At 31.0% G+C, this 25,564-nt stretch overlaps 1 protein-coding gene across 2 annotated transcripts in view; it reads right to left on the minus strand.

Moving 5' to 3' along the window:
• Positions 1–5,361: 5,361 nt before the first annotated feature.
• LOC119612114 (failed axon connections) overlaps positions 5,362–25,564 on the minus strand; it is a 35,761-nt gene continuing 15,558 nt past the window's right edge. Inside the window, exons 3-5 of one of the 2 annotated variants that reach the window (XM_037967850.1) lie at positions 23,350–23,693; positions 13,786–13,888; positions 5,362–6,178 (exon numbers count right to left, since the gene is read on the minus strand). In XM_037967850.1, coding sequence (XP_037823778.1) covers positions 6,125–6,178; positions 13,786–13,888; positions 23,350–23,693 — 501 coding nt within the window. In that variant the 3' untranslated portion in view covers positions 5,362–6,124. The remainder of the gene's footprint in view (positions 6,179–13,785; positions 13,889–23,349; positions 23,694–25,564) is intronic. The other variant, XM_037967858.1, reaches the window with a different exon arrangement.

Here is a 25,564-nt window from a genome sequence, read left to right on the forward strand (position 1 = left end):
AGTTCACCTAATGCAGTCTCCATGATGTCACTGATCGTGGATAGAAATTTTCCTTTGACCAGTATCACCACGTCGTCCGCATAGGCAACTATCTTCCTACCCTTAGATTCAAATAGCCTTAGGATACCGTTAACCGCTAGTAGCCACAGAAGAGGAGATAAAACACCTCCCTGTGGTGTCCCCCTGGTAACCCTTCTCCTAATGCAATGATCCCCTAGGGTCGAGTTAATAATTCTACTGCTAAGCATACAGACTATCCAACTCACCAGGAAGTCCTGAACTCCGAGCCCTATAAGCGAATCTCTAATAGCCTCAATCCTTATATTATTGAAGGCTCCCTCAATGTCCAAAAACGCAGCCAGAGTATAATACTTATTCTTCAAGCCGTGCTCAACACAACTTACCACCTCATGCAGTGCACTCTCAACAGATTTACCCTTAAGGTAGGCATGTTGAGCGCCACTAATGAGACGAGTATCAATATTGTTCCTTAGATGTAGATCTATCAGTCTCTCAAGTGTCTTCAAAAGAAAAGAAGACAGGCTGATAGGTCTAAAATCCTTTGGCTTTGAGTGGCTTACCTTACCGGCCTTGGGTATGAAAATAACCCTAACCTCCCTCCACCTCTTTGGTAAATACCTACTACCAAGGCATCTCTTAAAAATCTTCATCAGAAGAGATATAGCGTCCTGAGGCAAGTTCTTTAGTAGAGCTGGAAATATACCATCCGGCCCCGGTGACTTGAAGGGGTCGAATGAATTAACCGCCCATACTAGCTTTTCCCTAGTGACTATCTCCTCTATGCAACTGTAGGTGCTACTTGGCGCCACAGACTCGAAGTCCCGTTGGTCGTCAACCACATCTTCAGTTGCAAGACAACCCGGAAAATGTGTTTCCATTAGCAGAGCTAGGGTCTCAGAGCTAGACTCAGTCCATGAGTTATCACTCCTTTGGATATACCCTATGACCCTTGGGTCCTTAGATAATATCCGTCGGAATCTTGATAACTCGTTGACATTGTCTATGGATTAAATGAGAAAACCTAATTCATTCTTTGCCAGGATACAAGTCCTTACCTTGTCCTCGGAAGACGGGACAAATAAGGTGTAACCTTTGACCCTTAAACCAAGAACCTTATTGTTGTTAATCCAAGGTTCTTGGATAAGGGCCACGTCCGTCTGTGAATCGATGAGGAAGGTTACTAAATCGGCTGAAGCTGCTTCACAGTGATGCAGGTTTATCTGCACCACTAGCAACTTCTTTGGTTCTGTCATGTTTCGGGTACCGGAACCTGACAGTGCCAAGACCAAATTTAGCAACCCCCCCATCTCATCCAGGACTTCTAAGGACTTACGATCCACTGCGAATCGAAAGTCCTTGCCAGTTTTCTCCTTACAAACCAGTGAGTTCACATGTCTCCATTGGTCTGTAAGAAGTCTACCATTCTGTTTGGGCAATACTGCCAGTATGGTTTGCACCGTTCTTACGGGTGGTGGAATCCACACTGTTACTATTGACCGTAGTGGCAGTTCGGAAGCTTGTATCACCTCAAGCTTTGCTGCTGGGTTAATGTCGCTACATTTGCCAATTGCCGATTTTAAGAATTCCAAGGAGTTCTTGTTTCCGCAATTGACAACCTTCACGCCCTTAACCCAGTCTGCACCATTGAAGGATACATCCTCCGACTCACCCTCAAAGATGGCGATTTCATCAATCAGCCTACCTTCAATTGATTGCCAGAAATCGGTACTGATCATCCTATCTGGATCATTCCGATCAATGACTGCCACTTGAAGGCATACATCTAGGCTGGTTGACTTCTTCACCTTCTTACTGGATGAAGAGGGTTGATCATCACCAGATCTGGCTCTCTTAATTGTCTCCTTACGGGACCTTTAGGAGCGCCAGCCGGGGATGGACCAGACCTCATCTTTGTGCTAGGTGACTTTGACACCACTGGTTTGGAGGGTCGGTCACTACCGGAGCCCTTTCCCTTACTGACGTTCTTGCGGAGGTCAGTAGGAGAGCGGGCCGGAAGTTTACCGGTCCTCTTTACCTTACCTGGTGTCGTGTCCACCTTGCTAGGGTTTTTGGGTGGTAGACCTTTGACCTCCGCAGCTCGCTCCGAAGACATGAGCGCATTGGTTTCCGGGATACCACCCTCTTTGCCTTTCGGCAGACTGCAGGTTGATGTTGCTATCGACCCATCACTCTTTTGAGTGTTAGTCGGGTTGATTGCAGCATCCACCTGTTGTCTCCAGGGAGTGGACCAACCCAGAACGTCACCAACGGGGCCGTATATTCTCTCGAATTTAGCGACGCTTTGTCGGTGCCTTCTGAGCAGGAGCCTCTCCCTTGACGAGAACTTTGAAGAATCAGCCTTTGCCTTCTTAGACAGAAAGGCGAGAGACCTCAAAGTCCCGTTCCTAGCCTTCTCCTCCTTCGTTCGGCCTGTATAATTAATATCTCGTGGAGGGGCACTTGGTTTCTCCTCCACGGCTACTTGCCGAACGACCTGTGGACGGTCTTCTCCCAAATGTCCCCTTTGGATCCTCTTGGCCTCTTTAGCAGGGGATGTTACTTAACAGTCTGACTGTCAGCAAGCTCTTCGTCAGACAGAGATAAATTACCCAGCTTCTGTGTGGCACTCGTTTCACCAAAGGAGTCACTTGACACCTCCAGAAGACCCTCCACGTCTAAGTCGGTCAGTACCTGTCCTTCATGCTCAACAATTCTGGCATGGAGGTCAGTAAGGGTAACGTCACCGTCCTCCCATGTACTGTCCAACTCCCCATTATCCTCGTTGGCAGTGACGTCCGGATTGTCTCTCCCTAACAGGTCGACCACCCCTTCCGTCGTGTCCCTACTCTCATCCTTTTTTGTTTTTATCTTTGGTTCTTCTATTTTGAATCCCACGAGTATGCACGTACAGACGGACGATCCACGCAGTGACGGCGTACGTGGACTAGGCAACTACATTACAACAGCGTTTTACCATGACGCTGAGGGGAGCTGTTAGCAACTAGCCTCTTTATGCACTGGCTAGCCATCCAGGCCCTCGGCCAGAGATACAAGCCGATGCGAAGTGATCGGTGGCGGCGGCGCAACAATTTTGGGTCGGCGGCGGCGGCTTATTACAGAAAATATCGGCGGCGGCTAAATTGTCGGCTCAATTTAACTTTTTCCTTAGAAATTGACCTTATAAGGTTTATTATATTGAAAAATCTTTGTATAATAGTCTGTTACATAGAAACCTGTCTCTATATAAGTTTTTTTTTCTGCAGAAAATGGACATTTATAATAGTTTTCACTATTTTAATATTAGCACAATATTGTGTGGCAACACTTTTCAATTTGCCATAAGAATTTAAAATAGTGGCAACTCCGTTCAATTTGGTGAAATTATGTTCTGAAATACATGTGTGATTCTAATCTTTATCAGCGGCTACGTTTAAGCCGGCTTAGCTTTTGAGCCGAAAGAAGTCGGCGGCGGCGCGGCTTGCAAAATATTACCGGCGGCCAGCCGCCGCCGATTTGAGCCGTCTCGGCTTGTATCTCTGCCCTCGGCACTGCTACCACTCACCTTGACCTTAAAAGTGCCTATATAACGCTATGTCTAACGGTAAAGCCCTTACTGCTCAAAGAGCCAAATCGAATAACATAGCGTATCATCTATGTCATGATAGAAGGAAGTAGGATTGACAGACACATACCACACTCACTCATCTTGACAAGATGAGTAACCTTTAGTTATACACTTCTTTGAAACCATAACTTCCTGTGGCTGGATACCGAAGCATTAGTCACAGTAAGCTCTAGTCACGATGTGTACTTAAGCCCTCGCATCACGACAAGGTAGTTACCCTTGGCGACTAAAAGAATGAGAAATGAGAAAACCTAATTCATTCTTTGCCAGAACACAAGTCCTTACCTTGTCCTCGGAAGACGGGACAAATAAGGTGTAACCTTTGACCCTTAAACCAAGAACCTTATTGTTGTTAATCCAAGGTTCCTGGATAAGAACCACGTCCGTCTGTGAATCGATAAGGAAGGTTACTAGATCGGCTGAAGCTGCTTCACAGTGATGCAGGTTTATCTGCACCATTAGCCAATTTTTTGGTTCTGTCATGTTTCGGGTACCGGAACCTGACAGTGCCAAGACCAAACATAGCATAGGACTTCTAAGGACTTACGATCCACAGCGAATCGTAAGTCCTTGCCAGTATTCTCCTTACATACCAGTGAGATCATATATCTCCATTGGTCTGTAAGAAGACTACCATTCTGTTTGGCCAATACTGCCAGTATGGTTTGCACCGTTCTTACGGGTGGTGGAACCCACTCTGTTCCTATTGACCGTAGTGAAAACCTATAAAAGGGGACTTTTTGATATTTTTTCTTTCTTCAAAAGGAACTTTTTGAACTTTCTATAATATTGAACAAAGAAACATGAAATTAAGCATCTAGATCCCGCAGTAAATTGAACCTAGAAACATGAAACTAAGCCTGTATAACCCGGTACTTTTTGAGTTTTCTATTATAATGAACTTAGAAACATAAAACTAGGCAATCAGAGACTTGAGTAAATGAAAATTTAAAATGGTACTTTTCAAGTTTTCTATAATATTGAACTTAGGAACATGAAATTAAATAAAGGAGGTCTTTTGGTACTTTTTCGTACTTCAACTGGTACTTTTTAAGTTTTCTAAAATATTCCAATTTTCTATAATATTGAACCTAAAAACATTGAAAACGATTGAAAATTAAACATGCATCATTCGATTTATTGGAAATCTTTTTCGTTTTTTAACTGCATTCTTTGAATTTCCTGTAATATTGAGAATAGTATCATAAAACAAACTTATAGGGTCCTTATTGAAAGGGACTTTCATAGACTTTCAATATTAAATCTAGAAAGCAAGTATGAAAATCTATAAAAGGGGACTTTTTGATATCGCAGATATACATATATACATTTACAATAATATTTATTTTATTTTCCATTACGATACGAGGGTAACGAAGCACACTGGCTATACCTAGCTATAAATATTCGAGTTCAATTTTTAGGAATCTAATTTTTCTTTATAAGGAAAAAATAATTTGATTCCATAAATAAGTATGTAACATGTTACTTACATATGTACAATATGTTTTGACCTACACTGTATCTTAAAATTTTGGACAGGGCATTACGGAAAAACGAGTTTAGATAAGTAGGCCGAGTAGTAGCTCTAATTGTACAGTATAGAATGCGTATGGAAAATTAAAAACATTCTTCAATATGTTTATTAGAAAGCTGTTTTTATTTATCATTATATATAAGGTATATTTTTGTTATATGTTTTTTATATAAAACACTGAACTACAATACAAATATTTATAATAAAAAATCTTACAACATAACTTTATTATTTTTAATTCATAAACAAACTTGTATTAATCTACATGTCCGTAATGTGATGATGAAATATATGTATGTCGGTGTACTCTTTATATCTATTTATGTATGAAAACTTATTAACGATCTAGTGTGTTGTTACAATACACATGTATGTATGTATAAATTCTGCAAATATATTAATTATACGTATATGTTTTATAATGAATTTTGCAGTTTGAGCATTTTAAAATATGTGGTTCGTGCGGAATGGAATTTAAAAATTACAGGTGAAATTTAGAAAGGTGTATGTATATTAATACCTAAATAATTATATTTAAAAAGACACTAATAAAAAAACAAAAAAATTAATATTGTATAAAATACCTTAACGTTAAATAAAAATTAAAATATAATATTTGCACACGATTATGATTATTTTTATGAAATAAATATATTAATGCCATTTCATGTTTTTTGTGATCATTATGGATAACATACAATTTTTACGAAATTGATAAATTATGAATCATCTTCAATCGTCAGAAGTTTGCTTTTAACTAATAATGTTTCTTATGAGTATATTTTTTATAATTTTATGCTAATTCAATATATATAAATATAATAATATATTTATATATAATAATATATATAAATATATATATATAATGCTCCAATTATTTAATGCAGTAGGTAAATGTATAATAAATGCTTTTCCTTTACAGAAGTTATAATTTTTTATCTTCACTTTGATTCATCTTTGTCCTTATTTTCTTCAGATATCTCTTTCTCGGTTGTCTAAAAAATAATACAAATTATAATTAATAGAAATATTATGAATAAGAAACATAAAGACATATTATTACAAATATTAATATAAACGCTACACTAGCAGGCTTTTTCAAGATCTCAAACCTTAAATGAATTGAAAACATATTTAGCTTTTAATTAGCTCTAAAGATAATAAATCCTTAATTTAATTTAAACCCAGCTAAAAACATAACGGATATACATATCGTCAGTATATTATTGGTTTAACCCACCGAACATTTTAAAAAAATTGAGTTAGGAGTAGATTTTATATAATTTCACGATATTTGATGTGATCTCCGAGATATCGGGTGTTAACTTTTGTCTATCTCCACAATTCTAAAACTAAATAAATATTGTTTTGCTCTTACACCAGTGTATAGACCACAATTTTCATACAAAAATTTAAAACAACTGATGGATTTGTTGTATGGTTTTGCTTCACTGCCATAACAAAGAAGTAAAAGTGTAATATTAGTTTGTACCGAATCTTACATACACACCATCCTAGCATGTCTTGTGAATTTAAAGTCGTGGGAAGGGTCTATACTAGGGATGCCAATCCCGAAAATAACGGGATTTGCCAAAATAAATCGCGGGATATTTTCGGGATTAGAATATCCCGAAACCCGGGGTTTTTCAAAACGAATCCCGGGATTTCTTTCAAAAAAAATTGTTATTTTCTTTTTTGAGCCATAATTTTCATAACTTTGAAAATTACGATCTTATTTTATATTTGACTTATGCACAACAAAATTCATCACAGCTAATTTTATACATATTTAATCCTTTTATTTTTTAAAGTGGTATGATTCCAAACACATAGTGTTTGGGTGAATCTCTTAAGTAAGAGGGAAAAGGGAAAGGAAATTGATTTACTAATTTCGTTTTTAAAACATTGAAATGTGTCTGTAAGTTGAAAACACGAGCTAGAACCTTCATTCTATTTATTATTTATTTTTCTATTACAATACAATTACAAATTATATTCTAACCTAATTTACCGAGCAGGGTAACGATGATCATACGCCCGACCAGAGTCTCTGATGGGAATCGAATCTACAACCCCCAGACTTACAGGCTAGCACACTACCAGCTAGAATACCGGGGCACCCAAGACTAATTCTATTTAATCTGCAAAATTCGGACCAAAATTGACACAAGAAAACCTAATAGAACCTCCTTTGAAAATCACATTGATGCTCATATTAATATCAATACAAGTTTTTGAAGGTGGGTTTTAATTTCGGCACAGTCGAATACAAACTTCAAACTTTCTGCAAATCTAAGTGATACCGGTAAAGGTAAATTTCCTTGTTCTGAATGTACATACAATTTTAAATAAATACTACTAATATGTTATATTCCAAAACTAATATGTATTTGTGTAAAATTCAAAATATTTAGAAAAGATCCTGATCGAATAATTGAATTTGGCTCTGTTATAATTATTAGTTCACACGGAACAGTATGCGCTTTTAAAAAGTGCTTACGGTAATTTCGGAACTTTAGATTTATTTTTATTTAGGAAGTATTTAGTTAAAAAGTTTCATAAATTATGAGATTCTAAAAAAAACATGAAGATTTAAAGATTTTTATATTTAAAATAATTAAACTTATGTAATCCCGTAAAATCCCGAAAAGTCCCCTAGTATATATAAGTTTGTCATTCCGTTTGTAATTTCCACAATATAATTTTTCGACCCTATAAAGTATGTATGCAATGTCTGTCTGTTGAAATCTGAAGACCCAGATATCTTCGGGATCCCAATCTTCAATAATTCTGTCAGACATTCTTACGAGAAGTTTCCTATTAAAGCAAAAATAGGAAGGAGATATGAGCAAAAATCTGAGACAATCTGAGGACTGGTTTCTTACTACTCAGTTAAACTAGGCTTAACTTGATGTTAGATTAAACTCGGAACTCGAACTTTAACCGATGATTGTGTTTTTCGGTTATGGATTTAAGAACAGTTAACTTTGTCAGTACTGCCAACTTTTCAGTCAAAAACATAAACAATGAACAAATGATTTTTGAAAATATTACTTTTGTAAAATTAAAAATTTTAGAAAAAATTAAAATAAACATTTAAAACTATAATAATATTGATAAAACAAATAAAAAAACTACTATTTACTTAAAAAATTAAGTTTTTTTCTTCCGAATTGATTATTTTATTGTTTTTGTTGAGTGTGTTTTCTCATTTATAACTTAGGTTTAATTGGCCAATAACACTCAGTTAAACTAAGATTATATGTAACGTAACTAATTACTGAAAAACACAAAATATAGATTAAACTAAGTTTAAGCAAAGAATGTAGATTATCTTTATCAGAAAATCCCGCCCTAAAAAACACAATTTGTTGCTTGCTTTGATAAAAAAAAACAGCAACATTGCTTATTGGAAAAAACGTATGCTTGGATGTGTGTTGGTTTCATTGCGTTGTGTATTTTTTTTTTGTGTTTTGTTTAGAGTTCTTGTTGTTGTTTCTTTTATTTTGCTATAGCTAAAGTAATGTAGAGTCGGAGAATGAAATAAATTGAAATTTAGCTTCGGTTGTACGATACTGTCCATCTTCAATACCAAGCAACCTACATCAATAAAAAATATTTGTGGAGAATTTCAGGCCTCTGTTTTTGTTCGATCTTATTTGATGACGGGTATAAAAAATACTCAGTTTGTATGTACATTAGAGTGCTCCAAAAACGAAGTTGCAAATTTTGCCCGTCCCCCCTCTAGAATTATTCTTTGGGTTGTAAAACTATGTCATGCAAAAAAATAGGCTGATAGGATAACGTTAACAGTTGCCGTAACGGCTTTGAAGTTTTCAAGTGCATTTACAGGGGTAAAATATCGATTTTTTTCAGTTTTTACTCAAATTTTGCCATTTAGTAATAAATTTTGAACTTTATTGTAAAGGAATCGTAAGCATTTCAGAATGATATAAAACCCAAAAATTGCTTGAAAACTTTAAAAGTTATTGGAAATTCCCCAGGACTTTAACGTGTCAAACAGCGCACAGTGGTATAGGAAAAAAAAAAGAGGGAAATAATTCGGTAACTTCTAAACGGTTAATCCGATTTTAATGAAATTTGGTATGCACAAAGAGGAGGTGTTGTCGAGTTTAGGTTTTGAATTTGGACCTTATAGGCCAACCAGGGGCCCGGCGGGGGGTCCTCAAATTAGGACACCTCGGCTATGTTAAATTTTTAAAACGATCCTATTTCTTCATTTGAGTTCCGATTTAAAAAAAATTTCGTATATAGAATTTCCTCATCGAGCACTATAAAAAATGTCGTCGTAGCAGTAAATTATCTCTTATAGTTTAGGAGATATTCGCATTTACTTTAGTTTTTTTGATAATAGCGGGTCCAAATATTCCCGATTTTCGCAATTTTTTTTATTCGCTTAACAACAAGTTTATATATCAAGCACTGAAAGAATTATGTAAAAATCATGACTGAGTCCAAAGTTATAGGCATTTTAATTTAAAAAATAAAAAAAAGGCGATTTTTTGTCATTTTTTTGGGAAAAAAGTATATTTTTCTTTTTAAGTTATCTAAAAAGTTTCTAAGAAGATGTATATAGAATTTATACTTTTTGGAAAGCTGACTTTACATAAAGTACGATAAATGAAACAAAACCTAAAAATTTTTAATACCGAGGGGACCAGGTCCATCTAAAAAAACCCTATTTTTTATGGAAAATTCAATTTTGAGCAAAAATTCTCAAATCGCATAGTCGATATCAAATTATAGTGACCTGTTTTATATGACCCAATATGTTCTTAATCATTTTGTAACGGGTTTCGATAACCCCGCCCCTGGTATGGATATAATAGGCAAAAAACCAAAAAATCCCATTTTTGGGATTTTTTAAAACTTTTTTGGGAATTCCGGGATTTCTAATAAGAAAATTCGAAATTTTTATTTAATTTTGGATTTTGAGTAAAAAAATCTACCTAACTGTAAAATTTCATCAAAAAATATTCATAAATAAAATTTTTATTGCAATTTGTAATGTGCTATGTAAATTTTCTAAAAGATGTTGAGTTTTCCCTAATTAATTTGTCACTTAGGTAGGCATGTTATATATCAATGGAAAGGTAATTTTGTCTATTTTTTAAAACTGTATATAATTTTTGAAAATTAAAAAATCCCCGGAATACTTTTTTTAAAAAAAATTAAAAAATGTTTTTTATTCAGTTTTTGCGAAGATACAAAATTTTCAAATTGCAATAAAAATTTTATTTATGAATATTTTTTGATGAAATTTTACAGTTAGGTAGATTTTTTTACTCAAAATCCAAAATTAAATAAAAATTTCGAATTTTCTTATTAGAAATCCCGGAATTCTCAAAAAAGTTTTAAAAATCCCAAAAATGGGATTTTTTGGTTTTTTGCCTATTATATCCATACCAGGGGCAGGGTTATCGAAACCCGTTACAAAATGATTAAGAACATATTGGGTCATATAAAACAGGTCACTATAATTTGATATCGACTATGCGATTTGAGAATTTTTGCTCAAAATTGAATTTTCCATAAAAAATAGGGTTTTTTTGGATGGACCTGGTCCCCTCGGTATCAAAAATTTTTAGGTTTTGTTTCATTTATCGTACTTTATGTAAAGTCAGCTTTCCAAAAAGTATTAATTCTATATACATCTTCTTAGAAACTTTTTAGATAACTTAAAAAGAAAAAGATACTTTTTTCCCAAAAAAATGACAAAAAATAGTTTTTTTTTATTTTTTAAATTAAAATGCCTATAACTTTGGACTCAGTCATGATTTTTACATAATTCTTTCACTGCTTGATATATAAACTTGTTGTTAAGCGAATAAAAAAAATGGCGAAAATCGGGAATATTTGGACCCGCTATATTAAAAAAAAACTAAAGTCCTTAGTAAAAATTTAAAAATTTTAATTTTCAAATGCGAATATCTCCTAAACTATAAGAGATAATTTACTGCTACTACGACATTTTTTATAGTGCTCGATGAGGAGATTCTATATACGAAATTTTTTTTAAATCGGAACTCAAATGAAGAAATAGGATCGTTTTAAAAATTTAACATAGCCGAGGTGTCCTAATTTGAGGACCCCCCGCCGGGCCCCTGGTTGGCCTATAAGGTCCAAATTAAAATTATTATTAAAATCGGAATTATAATTAAAATCGGATTAACCGTTTAGAAGTTACCGAATTATTTCCCTCTTTTTTTTTTTCCTATATCACTGTGCAGCGTATGAATTCAAAATGTGACAAAAAAAAATATACTTTTTTTGGGTATATCCCAAAAAAGATTTTTGTTACTTAAAATATATCTATAATTACTCGAATATTAGTTTTTGCCCTTATAAGATAACTCAAACCTCTTCTCAGCTATGGTCAAAAAAGTTTGATTTTTTCAACGGCGGTTTCAAACTAACTAATTTCAAAATTTCAAAATTTTTAGGAGATCTCATGGGGATTTATTGTCAATAGATAGGCTATTAAACGGTAAAAAAAACTAGATCAATATTTCTTACAGTTTAGCTGTACCTGCGAATCGAACTCGGCGGATTTCGGGAAAATCGAATTTTTTGTAATATTTTAGAGAATACGTATTAATTCTTTACTGTAACAAATTTTAAAGAAAGTATTATCAGAGTATTATAGTCTAGATACTACAAAATATATATCCGTTTTATTAAAATCTGACATTCTTAACCCAAAGGTCAAATTTTGCAATATTAGGGAATTCTTAGTGTACCATATCGAAATAATATTTATTTGTCGGCCATCTTTACCAAAAATGACTGGAATTTATCGTATATAGTCCGATATTTAAAATAGAGTGAAAAAAGGTAGATTAACCCTTTAAGGCACTTGGGAACATTTTAACACCAAAGTTCAAAAATTCGAAAAAAACACTCTCTATTTGAATAATGCTCTATATAATTAAATGAATAACAGAAATAAAACAAAATATTCTATATTTTGTTTTATTTCTATTTCATTGATTTTCTAATAAACTTTAAAATTTCACATTGAAGTTAATTTTTGTGCAATAACAAAACATTGAATTTAATTTTTGCGTAATAATATATGTTTAAGTACAAATCGATTATTTGCGGTATTTTTCCTCTAAGCGTAAATCCTAATGATTTACTACTTTAGTTTACATCTTTGATGGAAAACTACCCAGCAAAAAAAGTGTGGAAAAAGATGTAGAATTTTCATCACAACTAGTAACCCGAAGTGATTCAAATTCAGGTGAAAAACCTATGAATTTTACATTAGCGTGTCATTGGAGGGATGTTGTTCATTTTTGACAACTTTGAACTACATCTAATCTTGTCTTTAGAAGCTGTAAAAATCCGATATTTGTATGTCAAAAAGAAACCACATTCTTTCAATGAAACGCTTATGTAAATTTCATTGGTTTTTCATCAAAATTTGAAGTACTTCGAATATGTTGTTTGTGGTGACTTTTCTACAACTCTTTTCTCATTTTTAACTGTTTTTTAATTTGTAAGTATATGTTTGGTTTATAAAAGCGAAAAGTATGCAATCGCATTTTTAGATGTGATTAAGATGTCGTTTGTAAAGTATGACATCAATTATTTTTTGCTGGGTATTACTAATTCAACGAGTAAACCGCTAACTGTATTTAAACTTTGTTAGCCTCCATAATTAGAAAAAAGTAGTTGTTTATCATTCGTCATATAGAAGCCTTAAAGAGCACTTCTTGTTGTGCATACATGCTTAAGGTAATATATAAATAAAGGAAGACAAATCTTTTCCTTTTATAAAACTAATAATTCTTTGTGTTTTGTTCTTTTTGTGCATTTACACTGAACCATATCGGATTGACGCCGAAACAATATAAATCAGCTATTTTAACTATTTTACAATGAACAACAAAGGGGTGTTCACGTTTTCTATAAAAAATGGTGTAAATGTAATAGGGTATTAAATATACTACTACCCAACAAAAACGACAAATGGCATCTTAATCACATCTAAAAATGCGATTGCATACTTTTCGCTTTTATAAACCAAACATATCCTTAAAAATGAAAACAGTTAAAAATGAGGAAAGAGTTGTAGAAAAGTCACTACAAACAACATACATATTCGAAGTACCTCAAATTTTGATGAAAAACCAATGAAATTTACATAAGCGTGTCATTGAAAGAATGTGGTTTATTTTTGACATACAAATATCGGATTTTTACAGCTTCTAAAGATAAGATTTGATGTAGTTCAAAGTTGTCAAAAATGAACAACATCCCTCCAATGACACGCTAATGTAAAATTTATAGGTTTTTCAACTGAATTTGAAGCACTTCGGGTTACTAGTTGTGATGAAAATTCTACATCTTTTTCCACACTTTTTTTGCTGGGTAAAAGTGAAAACCGCTATTTAGATATGGTACACTGTAAATTTCCAAATATTGCAGAATTTGGTCTTTGACCTCTACAGTAATTTGCAATAACATTCCGGTTTTTGCAGGACATAGTTTTACAACCCAATGAACAAAATTAGCAACTTCGTACATACATAATTACTTTTGTGATCTCTTCATATTTTTATGGATTTGTACTTACCTTATCTTTTTCCAATTCCTTCTCATTTTTGTCGGTATCGGTTTCGTTTTCTTGTTCTTTTGATTTTTCTAAATCTCCTTCCTTGCCTTCTTTGTTTTCTGGTCTATATTATGAAAAGAAATAAGTATGTAGCATTGAATTTTTCATACAATATGTGCTTTAAACATTTAGGGCCTGCTCCTCTTATTTTAAGTATATTGAACACAATATAATGTAAGAATGAACATGTGGACATTTTCATAATGTCGAACGCGAAAATAAAACCGATTTTTTCGTATAGGTAACAGTCTTTACTTCTAGCGTTTCACTAGCCCTATAAATGGTGCTAATATTGATTTTGAGCAATTATTAATTTTCAAGATAACCGAAAAATAGCCTAGAATTCGAATGCGACAATAACAAATGTTGTCTTTTGGACCAACAATTCGAACGCGGATTTATTACTTTAATAACAAAGTGGATATCAAAGAAAAATTGCACGAAAAATAACGGAACATAATAGATTTACACTTGTAATGTGACAAAAACTATTATGTGAAAATTGTTCGAACATATAACATATGAGCATTTCCATAATGTAGAACGCGACAGTCGATCACACTTAAGTGAAAAAATGTCAAAATAAAATAATTTTTATTTTGACAATAGGCGTTACTTATATCTTTTAATTAGCCATATAATATAATAATTAAAAAAACCAGGGTGTTCGAACGCTACAACGCTACAAAAATAAAAGTTTTTTTTGGGCAACAATTCTATGGTCGATTTCAGCGAAACCTGAGGTTGTATTTTAATGAGACTAATTTTAAATTGTTGTTAACTGATGTCTCCTTAAAATGGTTATAATTTTACCAAAAAATATGTATACTTTTTTAAATTTAATTTTAACATACATGGGAGTAGTTTATCATTAGCATTAAATTGAAAAAAGTTATAATTATTTTTTTTTAATTAGCATTATAATTGTAAAGCTTTTTAATGGAACGATTTCATTACCATTATTAAATGGTATGAAAAAAAATATTTGTTTATGACCATAAAATTATTTCAAAACATTTTAGATTCGAAATTGGAAAATGGAAGAAACTGGCATCAAAACAAACTAAAATAATATTTTTGTAAAACCCCATGATTTTGAGTTTATTTTAACAGATTTTAAAAATTTTCGAACATTAGTTCGAATTTCGAATATCCGAACATTATATTGTATTGTCATTAGGTGAAAATCATGCATGTCAAATTTCAGTCCATTCGAACTAGAAGAATTGGTTTTAACTGCTTCAAAAAATTTTCGAACAAAAGTTGGAATTTTGTTTTTTAGTTTTTATAATACAGGGATTAATTTAAAAACATAAAATATTTTTCGAACATAACTTAGGAACATATTATTGTATTGTCATCAGATGTACTTATGACTGCCAAATTTCAGCCAATTTGGGAACTGGTTATAAAAGCTTTCGAACCTGTGCTCGAATCTTCAAAAAAAAAATTCTGAATTCTTATCAAATTTAAAAAAGATTTTTTCCACAATTATAAATACTAATTAAATTTGTTTTTGAAAATTCATTACCATTATCATAAAAGATATAATGATAAAATATAATTTTCATTAAATGGTATTTAAAATATTTTTCATTAAAATTTTTCTATAAATGGTAATGAAATTTTAATCATGTTCGAATGCGACATGTTAAACGTTACATGATATTTATGTTGTTCCTGTTACTCCTTTTAAAATATATCCAGCAATAAAATTTTGCAGTAGTGCAAAGTGAATGCATGCACAGTGGTATAGGAAAAAAAAAGAGGGAAATAATTCGGTAACTTCTAAACGGTTCATCCGATTTTGATGAAATTTGGTATGCACAAAGAGGAGGTGTTGTCGAGTTTAGGTTTTGAATTTGGGGGTTCTCAAATTGGGACACCTCGGCTATGTTAAATTTTTAAAACGATCCTATTTCTTCATTTGAGTTCCGATTTAAAAAATTTCGTATATAGAATCTCCTCATCGAGCACTATAAAAAATGTCGTCGTAGCAGTAAATTATCTCTTATAGTTTAGGAGATATTCGCATTTGAAAATTAAAATTTTAAAATTTTTACCGTCCTTACTTTAGTTTTTTTGATAATAGCGGGTCCAAATATTCCCGATTTTCCTAGCACTATTATTTTCATCCATAAGGTTAACTCTTAAATTTGTTACATATATGGATGAAAATAATAGTGCTAGGTAAATTTTCTAAAAGATGTTGAGTTTTCCCTAATTAATTTGTCACTTAAAAAACATTAGGTAGGCATGTTATATATCAATGGAAAGGTAATTTTGTCTATTTTTCAAAACTGTATATAATTTTGAAAATTAAAAAATTCGCGGAATACTTTTAAAAAAAAAAAAAAAATTAAAAATATTTTTTATTCAGTTTTTGCGAAGATACAAATTTTTCAAATTGCAATAAAAATTTTATTTATGAATATTTTTTGATGAAATTTTACAGTTAGGTAGATTTTTTTACTCAAAGTCCAAAATTAAATAAAAATTTCGAATTTTCTTATTAGAAATCCCGGAATTCCCAAAAAAGTTTTAAAAAATCCCAAAAATGGGATTTTTTGGTTTTTTGCCTATTATATCCATACCAGGGGCGGGGTTATCGAAACCCGTTACAAAATGATTAAGAACATATTGGGTCATATAAAACAGGTCACTATAATTTGATATGCGATTTGAGAATTTTTGCTCAAAATTGAATTTTCCATAAAAAATAGGGTTTTTTTGGATGGACCTGGTCCCCTCGGTATCAATTTTTAGGTTTTGTTTCATTTATCGTATTTTATGTAAAGTCAGCTTTCCAAAAAGTATAAATTCTATATACATCTTCTTAGAAACTTTTTAGATAACTTAAAAAGAAAAAGATACTTTTTTCCCAAAAAAATTACAAAAAATCGCCTTTTTTAATTTTTTAAATTAAAATGCTTATAACTTTGGACTCAGTCATGATTTTTACATAATTCTTTCACTGCTTGATATATAAACTTGTTGTTAAGCGAATAATAAAAAATGGCGAAAATCGGGAATATTTGGACCCGCTATTATCAAAAAAACTAAAGTAAGGACGGTAAAAATTTTAAAATTTTAATTTTCAAATGCGAATATCTCCTAAACTATAAGAGATAATTTACTGCTATGACGACATTTTTTATAGTGCTCGATGAGGAGATTCTATATACGAAATTTTTTTTAAATCGGAACTCAAATGAAGAAATAGGATCGTTTTAAAAATTTAACATAGCCGAGGTGTCCCAATTTGAGGACCCCCGCCGGGCCCCTGGTTGGCCTATAAGGTCCAAATTCAAAACCTAAACTCGACAACACCTCCCCTTTGTGCATACCAAATTTCATCAAAATCGGATTAACCGTTTAGAAGTTACCGAATTATTTCCCTCTTTTTTTTTTCCTATACCACTGTGGCATGTTTCATGACTTCTTTAATAGCAGTGCTAATACAACTCATTCTAAACGCCTTCATAAATTCAAACTATTTTGCAGTTAAAAAATTCCTTTAAAACTTTAAAAATTAATTCAGATTGTTAAATTAATCAAATGAAATTTATGTTATTAGAAATATTTTTGATTATTAATATTATTTTATATATTTATCCATATTTATTATAATATTTTCCTTAAAAATATTTAAGGTATCTTCCAAAAATACATGCAAAACAACCCAGCAAAAAGTTACATGACAAAGATGTTGTTTAATCAGAGGTGCAAGTGATGACGAAGTGGTTCGATTTAGGTGAAACATCCATGATTTTAACATTAGCGTGTCATTGGAGATCATGTGTTCATGCGAAAATTTTGAATAATTGAACCAATGCAAATTCGATGATTCGAAAACGATGTTTCATTGCTTCAAGCTTTTGTTTTGTATGTATTTTTGGAAGATATTTTAAATATTTTTAAGGAAAATATAATAAATATGGGAAAATATATAAAATAATATTATTAATCAAAAATATTTCTAATAACACATAAATTTCCTTTGATTAAATTAATAATCTGAATTAATTTTTGAAGTTTTAAAGAAATTTTTTAACTGCGGAATAGGTTGAATTTAGGAAGGCGTTTAGAACGAGTTGTATTAGCACTGTTATTAAAGAAGTCATGAAACATGCATTCACTTTGCACTACTGCAAAAATTTTTTGTTGGGAAATAGCTTAAACCAATGAAACAACGTTTTCGAATCATCGAATTTGAATTGGTTCGATTATTCGAAATTCTCGCATAAACACATGATCTCCAATGACACGCTAATGTTAAAATCATGCATGTTTCACCTAAATCGAACCACTTCGTTATCACTTGCACCTCTGATTAAACAACACCTTTGTCATGTAGCTTTTTGCTGGGATATTCTATTTAAAGCGTTTTAAATACATGCCTAAGTTCTAATAAATTTGTCATAAGTGAAGGCATGAAAAAATGTACCCAATTTACTCACTCCACTTGTACCAATGAAAATTCGCTTGAGAATCATCGTATGTTCATTGGTTGTAAGCACTAATTTTAATGCCGAACTATTTTTCCAAATATGAACCCGTGCACGCCAATGACACGCTAATGTTAAAATCATGCATGTTTCACCTAAATATGAACAAGTTCAATATCAGTTGAACCCATGCATTTTTTTGCTGGGTATTTATACAATAGCTTATACAACTACAAAAATGTAAGAAAATAATTGATGCGATTCCATACTTTTCGCTTTTATAAACCAAATATTTCCTTTCAAATGAAAACGTGGTTAAAAGTGAGAAAAGAGATGTAGAAAAGTCACTACAAATAACATATTCGAAGTACATCAAATTTTGGTGAAAACCAATGAAATTTACATAAGCGTGTGAATGACTTTGACATTCATGTGAGCATTTAGAAAAAACTGGCGGACTTTCAATGGGGGGCTTAGCACCTCCCATTTGAGTTAAATTAAAAATTTCGTATATCTGGTAAACTATTAGATTATTCAAATTAAAAAAAATGTATATCTGAAATCTATTACAGTTAGAATCTTCAAAATCGTTAAGTATGTTTTTTATTTATATTACTTTTAGGGTAGTAAAGCATACTGGGTACAGCTAGTAATTTATAAAACAAACTTCCAAAATATTTGAAGACATTTTTTCTATTTAATGTCAGATGTAAAATATTAATTTTTTAAATTATTTTTTCACTTCAATTAATCCAACGGGTATGGGTCTAGCAATAATGAAAATGATTCTCCCATAACAGACTGGTATAGCTAGTTTTATCTATAATTTGCTCAAATTTGTACTATATAAGGGAGGGGTTTTCTCCCTTTGTTTATTATTCAATGTTATTATTGTTTTATATGTTTACTTTAAGTGCTGTTTCTAGATAGCATGCGAGTACTTTGAGTTAAAATTTTATTTGTATTTTGTTATTGTAACAAAAACAAAATACATACATTTAAAATTTTTACTCAAAGTACTCGCACGTTATCTGGAAACTACACATTAATTTTTTCCAACATTTTTCATTTCCTAAAAGTAATAGTTGCAAACAACAGATGTTCATTGTTTATGTTTTTGACTGAAAAGTTGACAATATTAACAAGGTTAACTGCTCTTAACTGAAAAAAACAATCATCGGTTAAAGTCCGCCTAAATTTGTTCCGAGTTTAACCGTCTTGTCTATACCCGAGCATAATTACGTACATCAATGCCCAGCATACCCGGGTATGTCATACAATTTATTTGGCTATTTCATCTTTTTATACATTTCTAGTGTATAATTTAGATAAATTTTTAAAGCTAATTTAATAAAACGCCATAATTTGATCACATACCATTTAATTTTAGCCATTTTTTTAACTTTCTCATTGTTTTCCTATGAACAAAAATATCATGTGCAAAAAACCTTAAGAAAAAATCCTACATAACGTATAATGTTCATAATGAATAATTTGACTTTGTAAAATTTTGACTTCAAGAATCTATTACTCTTAGACGGGGAAATATAATTGAACAACATTTTTTTCTATATTATTAATTGAGGTATATAAAATCGATTAGCATTAAATAAATTGTTTTTGTTTTCGTTAGTAGGGAATTTATTTGCAAATAAAGGTTGTTAAAAATTTTAATATTCAAACTTAAATATTTTTATTTGTGTAAGAATAAAATTATTATAATAAGCATAATTTTACTTTACTAAGTCATATACAATGAAACAATTTTAATTCATCAAAATCGGTTCATATTTGTAAATGTTACAGGGTCCAAAAGATATTTCACATTCAAATTAATGAACAATGACACATTACTCTGTATTCTAAACAAAATTTGTGGTTCAGTTCAATTTATTTTTTCATAAGATACAAGATAATTCTAATAATAAAACTGAAAATTACAACGAAACTTAATTTTTGTCCGATAACTTAAATATAATTTTTATGCATACCCGGGTAATGATGCACGAGGTAAAAGTAGTCATAAATCGGTTTAAAAAATATATATCTAATTTTTGGAAAATTTATAAAAAACATTATTCTGATAGAGTACCCCAAATTTCAAATCGATAAGATGTATAGATCTCGAAATATATCACTTCAAAAACGAAAACCATACCCGGGTATGTGGGTATTGACATAAAGGTCAATCTAACAGCAAGTTAAGCGTAGTTTAACTGAGTAGTAAGACAACAACATAAATATCATGTTGAAAAAAGGTTGCGTCCAACATGCCGTATTTGATGTCGGTTAAAATTAAATTAAATATGTATAATAAAACAGTATTTTTTTCTGAAGAACTGAGCTGAATCCGGTGGTTCTGGCCTCAGGTTAAACTATTATTTTAAAGCCCGCAGATTGAACTTTCAGATGGCGATTTTAAGGACGCGATATCTCAAAAGCTTCATGTGGTTAATAAATTCAGATTTGGATTCAGCGCATCACAATCCTTTAGAAAAGAATACTATTTTTACTGGATAACAAGTTCTGTTTTTTGGCGTTTGAAAATTAAAAAATCAATCTTAGCACCAATTATTTTATTTTTATTTATTTTATTAATAACAAAAAAAAAGAAAGCCATCATGGCCAATAAAATGTGTATTGTAAGATTAATAACTATGCAATAGATATATTAATTCATATTAGCCCAATTCACGATCTGGAGTATTTTTGCAATTGTAAATATTTGCTATTCATTTTGAACGATTCTTTCTGCTTTTATTTACAACACTAATTGCAAATACACAAAATACACGGCTTTGTGCTAGCTTTTCGCTTTAAATTCGTTCTTACCTCTATCTCCGGTGCTTCTAGAAGATATATTATAATCCAATATGTCGCCTTTGGTCCATTTTCGTTTAATTTCTTCTTTTTTATTGCTTTTTTGCTTTTTCGTTTGTTTTATTTAATTGTTTTTATATATATTTTTTTTATTTTTTAAGCTGTCAGTTTGTATTGCAAAATGTTGAGTAAATAAGAACTACGTATTTAAGTGTAGTATATTTTATAAACCATAGCATGAGTATTTCTGTATATTTTGTTAGTGTATTGTAAAGATATACTAAACCATTTGCAAATTCAATGATACAAGACAATTTACACTAGATTGTGAATTGGGCTATTATTTTAATATAAAATAAATTGCAGTAATAATAGATATACATACTGCCCTACTCTGTAGAACAAGTTTTGTAGGAAAATTGTAGGGCTAAATAAAAGCTAGAAGTAAAGCCTATAGACAATATAAAAATTGCATAGTTTTATTTCGTTCGACATTTTCGAAATGCTCATATATTTTACTTATATAAATAAGCTTCACTGGATACGATTAAGTCCCTTCGAAAAAAGTAAATAAATAATATGAGAAAAACTAGAAAGTAACATAATACATACAATTAAATAACAACATAAGAAGACAATTTTACATTAATTTTTATATATGAAGCAGATCATACGTGTTCTGTTTTTTATTTTCTTATCTTTTCTTCTTTTTAGAGGACATTAAAGTCTTAAGGCTATACAATTTATCTAAATATTTCTTCCCATTAGTTTTTGTTAATATTCCAGCAAAAAAAGCGTGGAAAAAGATTAAAGTGAGTAATGAATGTGTAAAATATGTACAAATAACATATTCGACGTACATCAAACATTGGTGAAAAACCAATGAAATTTACATAAACGTGTCATTGAAAGAATATGGTTTATTTTTGACATCCAAATATCGAATTTTTACTGCATCTAAAAATAAGAAAATAATCTGTCAAAATTAAACAACATCCCTCCAATGAGACGCTAATGTAAAATTCATAGGCTTTTCACCAAAATTGGGAGTACTTCAAGTATGTTATTTGAGGTGAAAATTCTACTTCTTTTTCCTCACTTTATTTGGACATTACATTATGTACCCTGCAAAAACTCGGTAATGACTTGTACTTACAGAACTTCTTACTTTTAAAAGTGATACGGAATACCGTCCATCACTTTTAAGTACTCTTATAATGAATTACATATAATCAGATACGTAAGTAAGAAAAAGTAATGAAATAAAGCCATATTTGGCCCCAAGGGCTTGGTTTTGAATTTGTAATATGTAATAATAAAAAAAAGCAGTTTTGTCGGGGGTAAAACGGCGAACTTACGAGCAAGAATCCCAGATTCGTATTCTGCGTGAGGATTTTTATGTGCGAAAACAAAACAACTTTTTAACTCCTTATTTATAAGTACTTATATTAGTAGTTATTTGTAAGCGATCCTAAGTACTTGGCTCCAATGTCATGTTAAAATAATGTGTTAAAATGCTAATGAATAAGTAGTGAAACACGATTTTTTTAGCATTTTACTCTATAGTATACAGATTTTCTGTATACGATCTCTTCTTTTACTTGTTCTTGTTCAAGTACCCAGCAAAAACTAACATTAAAAAGCAATGAGTTAAAATGCTAATGAATAAGCAGTGAAAGACGAATTTTTTAGCATTTTAACTCATTGCTTTTCAATGTTAGTTTTTGCTGGGTACTTGAACAAGAACAAGTAAAGGAAGAGATCGTATACAGAAAATCTGTATACTATAGAGTATTTCAGATCTCAAATATATTTACTGTTATATGTACATTAGGGTTCTAATAACGAAAACATATTTCTCGGGTCATTTTGGTGTAAAAACCTCACCCGGCAAATTGATTTTCTAAAACCATTTACAAACAAATTTACAAGAATTTTTTATAGTATAATCAACATGTTTGAGGTTAACATGTATCTCCTATCTTGCTTTTTCTCAGTGTAAATGTCGTGGGTCAAACAATTACACTTATTTCTAACAAAATTTTCCGATTTTGTATTAAAAAATTATTTTTAGAGTAAATATAGAAAACATTAATGCATTTGCCGCGGATATTTTTTTAACCCACGGAAAAAGTGATATACTTTTCCAATGTACGCACGTATACGTAAAAAAATGGGGCTTAATCGTTTTGGCCAGTGAAGCAACCATATTTTAGTTTAATATTTTATATGCATATGTATTTGGTATAATACTTACTCTGGTTTTTGAATGTGGGCGTTAAGATCCAATTTCGTACATATTTCATCCCAATCGGGGAAACACTTGTCCTTCATACGAGATACATGACCCACTAAGTTGGGGCATTTTTCAGTCATGAAATCCCTTAGAGTGTATGGAACATCCTTTGATAAGAAGTGCAATTGTGACAAAACTGCAAATGCCACAACATCTAATGTAGTAGGTTCATCTCCAAAGAAGAATGGTTTGCAGTCCAACATTTCACTAAGTACCTTCAAATCGTTTTTGCCAAATTCCTCAATTTCCTCCGCACTATGTACACCAATCCCATGAGCCTTAAGTTTTTTTGTACCCTGGAACCACTAATTATGAAAAATTTGCACAATACTATTATAGGAAAAAGTAAAAGTGTTGAATGAATTAAAACTTGAAAGCGCACATACATATACAAGCAGCAGCGAAGCACATATTATTTATTAAATAATGTTGAAACATTTAAAAAGTAAATAAATTGAGATACAATTTACGAAGAATTCCTCGACAAGAATTTCGTGAAGAGTTAACTAAATGTTTAGGAACAAATCCAGAATATCCAATCTTAAGAAAAATACCAACAAATAGTAAATTGTAACAACAAATATTATATAAAATTTATTTTTACGAGTTACGATTTTTACACATTTTTTCATTGATATCATATTTTCTGTATAGATGGCCTTCGACCAGGTGTAATGAATATAATCTCAGGGGTATCTTTTCAGAATATTAAAAATTTTAGGGCTACCATTATATATCAGGTAAAAATTTTTTCTGCATAAAACACAAAGACCTATCAGCTATAGGACTTTCGAATCTATAGCTCAAGCTTGTATTTATCTAATTTTTATGATAAAAATCAACTTTCATGTTTCATGTAATTTGATTTTTGTAATTTTAGGCCCGTTATCTTACTTCCGGTTATCGCTTAATCGGTAGATATTCTGCCGGTTAAAAATATTTTTGTATGAAAACATAGCTGTAAAATTTCGATTACGATTATTAATCGATTAAATTATACAAGTTTACAAATTAATATTTTTTTACTCATGGAATGAAACGTATATTTTTGGAAAGGGCTATGTGTGATGGTTAACAATTTTTATTTTTTTCTATACGTCGAGATAAAGTGGTTTTCATTTACCACCTTCCTTCAGTAGAGCTGGAAAAATATTGGATAATAAGTATGTATGTATTAATTTTTGGGTGCTTGCATCTGTTTTGGGAACCTAACAATCAATTCAGAAGAGAAATCAATAATATAAAATTTAGGACTTCCTTAACCCAATTTTTATCAGATTTCTTTCTTTATGGTCCAATTTTTAGTCATTACATACATTTTTTTCAATAAAATAATATAAAATTTAGGACTTCCTTAACCCAATTTTTATCAGATTTCTTTCTTTATGGTCCAATTTTTAGTCATTACATACATTTTTTTCAATAAAACACTAATTTACTTCAATAGTGTAATAATTTGCACAGAAAAAAATAATACATAACTCATGATACAACCATTGTTTTATTATGACATAACTGGAATGAATTTTGTAATAAATTGTATGAATCGAACATGACTTTTTCCCAAACCATTTTCATTCAGAATATTAAAAGTTCATAAAATGTATGAATTTGTACATGAAAGATTTTTTTTTGTTTTTTTACTCATTTTCGTTGATTTTTATAAAAAATTTCAATAAACGTCCGTTACCTATTAATATCTTCCTTTTTTAGAAAACAATCACATATGTATTAGCAAATTTTTATGATAAATAAATAAAAATATTGGATAAGAAAATATGAAATAAAAAACAGCAAATGTAGCCATATATCAGAAAATTTTGCAAGTTACGCGCATTTTTCATTGTTTTCAATCTAAAATTCATAAAGAAATAAAAAATTTTCCAAAGAAAATTTCAAATATTTTAAGTCAATACTTCTAGATTATGTTTAAAAATATAAAAATGAAAAAATCATACAATTTGGGAACTTATTCTTAAATATTATTAACTTTAGTCAATGAAAACAGTTCATACCCAGCAAAATCTTTGCTTACAATGATTACCATTAAGTACTTTATTAATGACTTACTTTGTATGTAAAGTCTAAAAAAAAATCAAAATAAAGATAATGTGCACACGATATCAAATATCTATTTTTAGACAAACAGAAAATAAAATAGTATTTGTGTGTGGAA

The sequence above is a fragment of the Lucilia sericata genome, unplaced genomic scaffold (assembly GCF_015586225.1).
Source record: "Lucilia sericata isolate MDLA Ls3-8-SP2 unplaced genomic scaffold, ASM1558622v1 Contig000033F_arrow, whole genome shotgun sequence".
NCBI classification, from domain to species: domain Eukaryota; kingdom Metazoa; phylum Arthropoda; class Insecta; order Diptera; family Calliphoridae; genus Lucilia; species Lucilia sericata.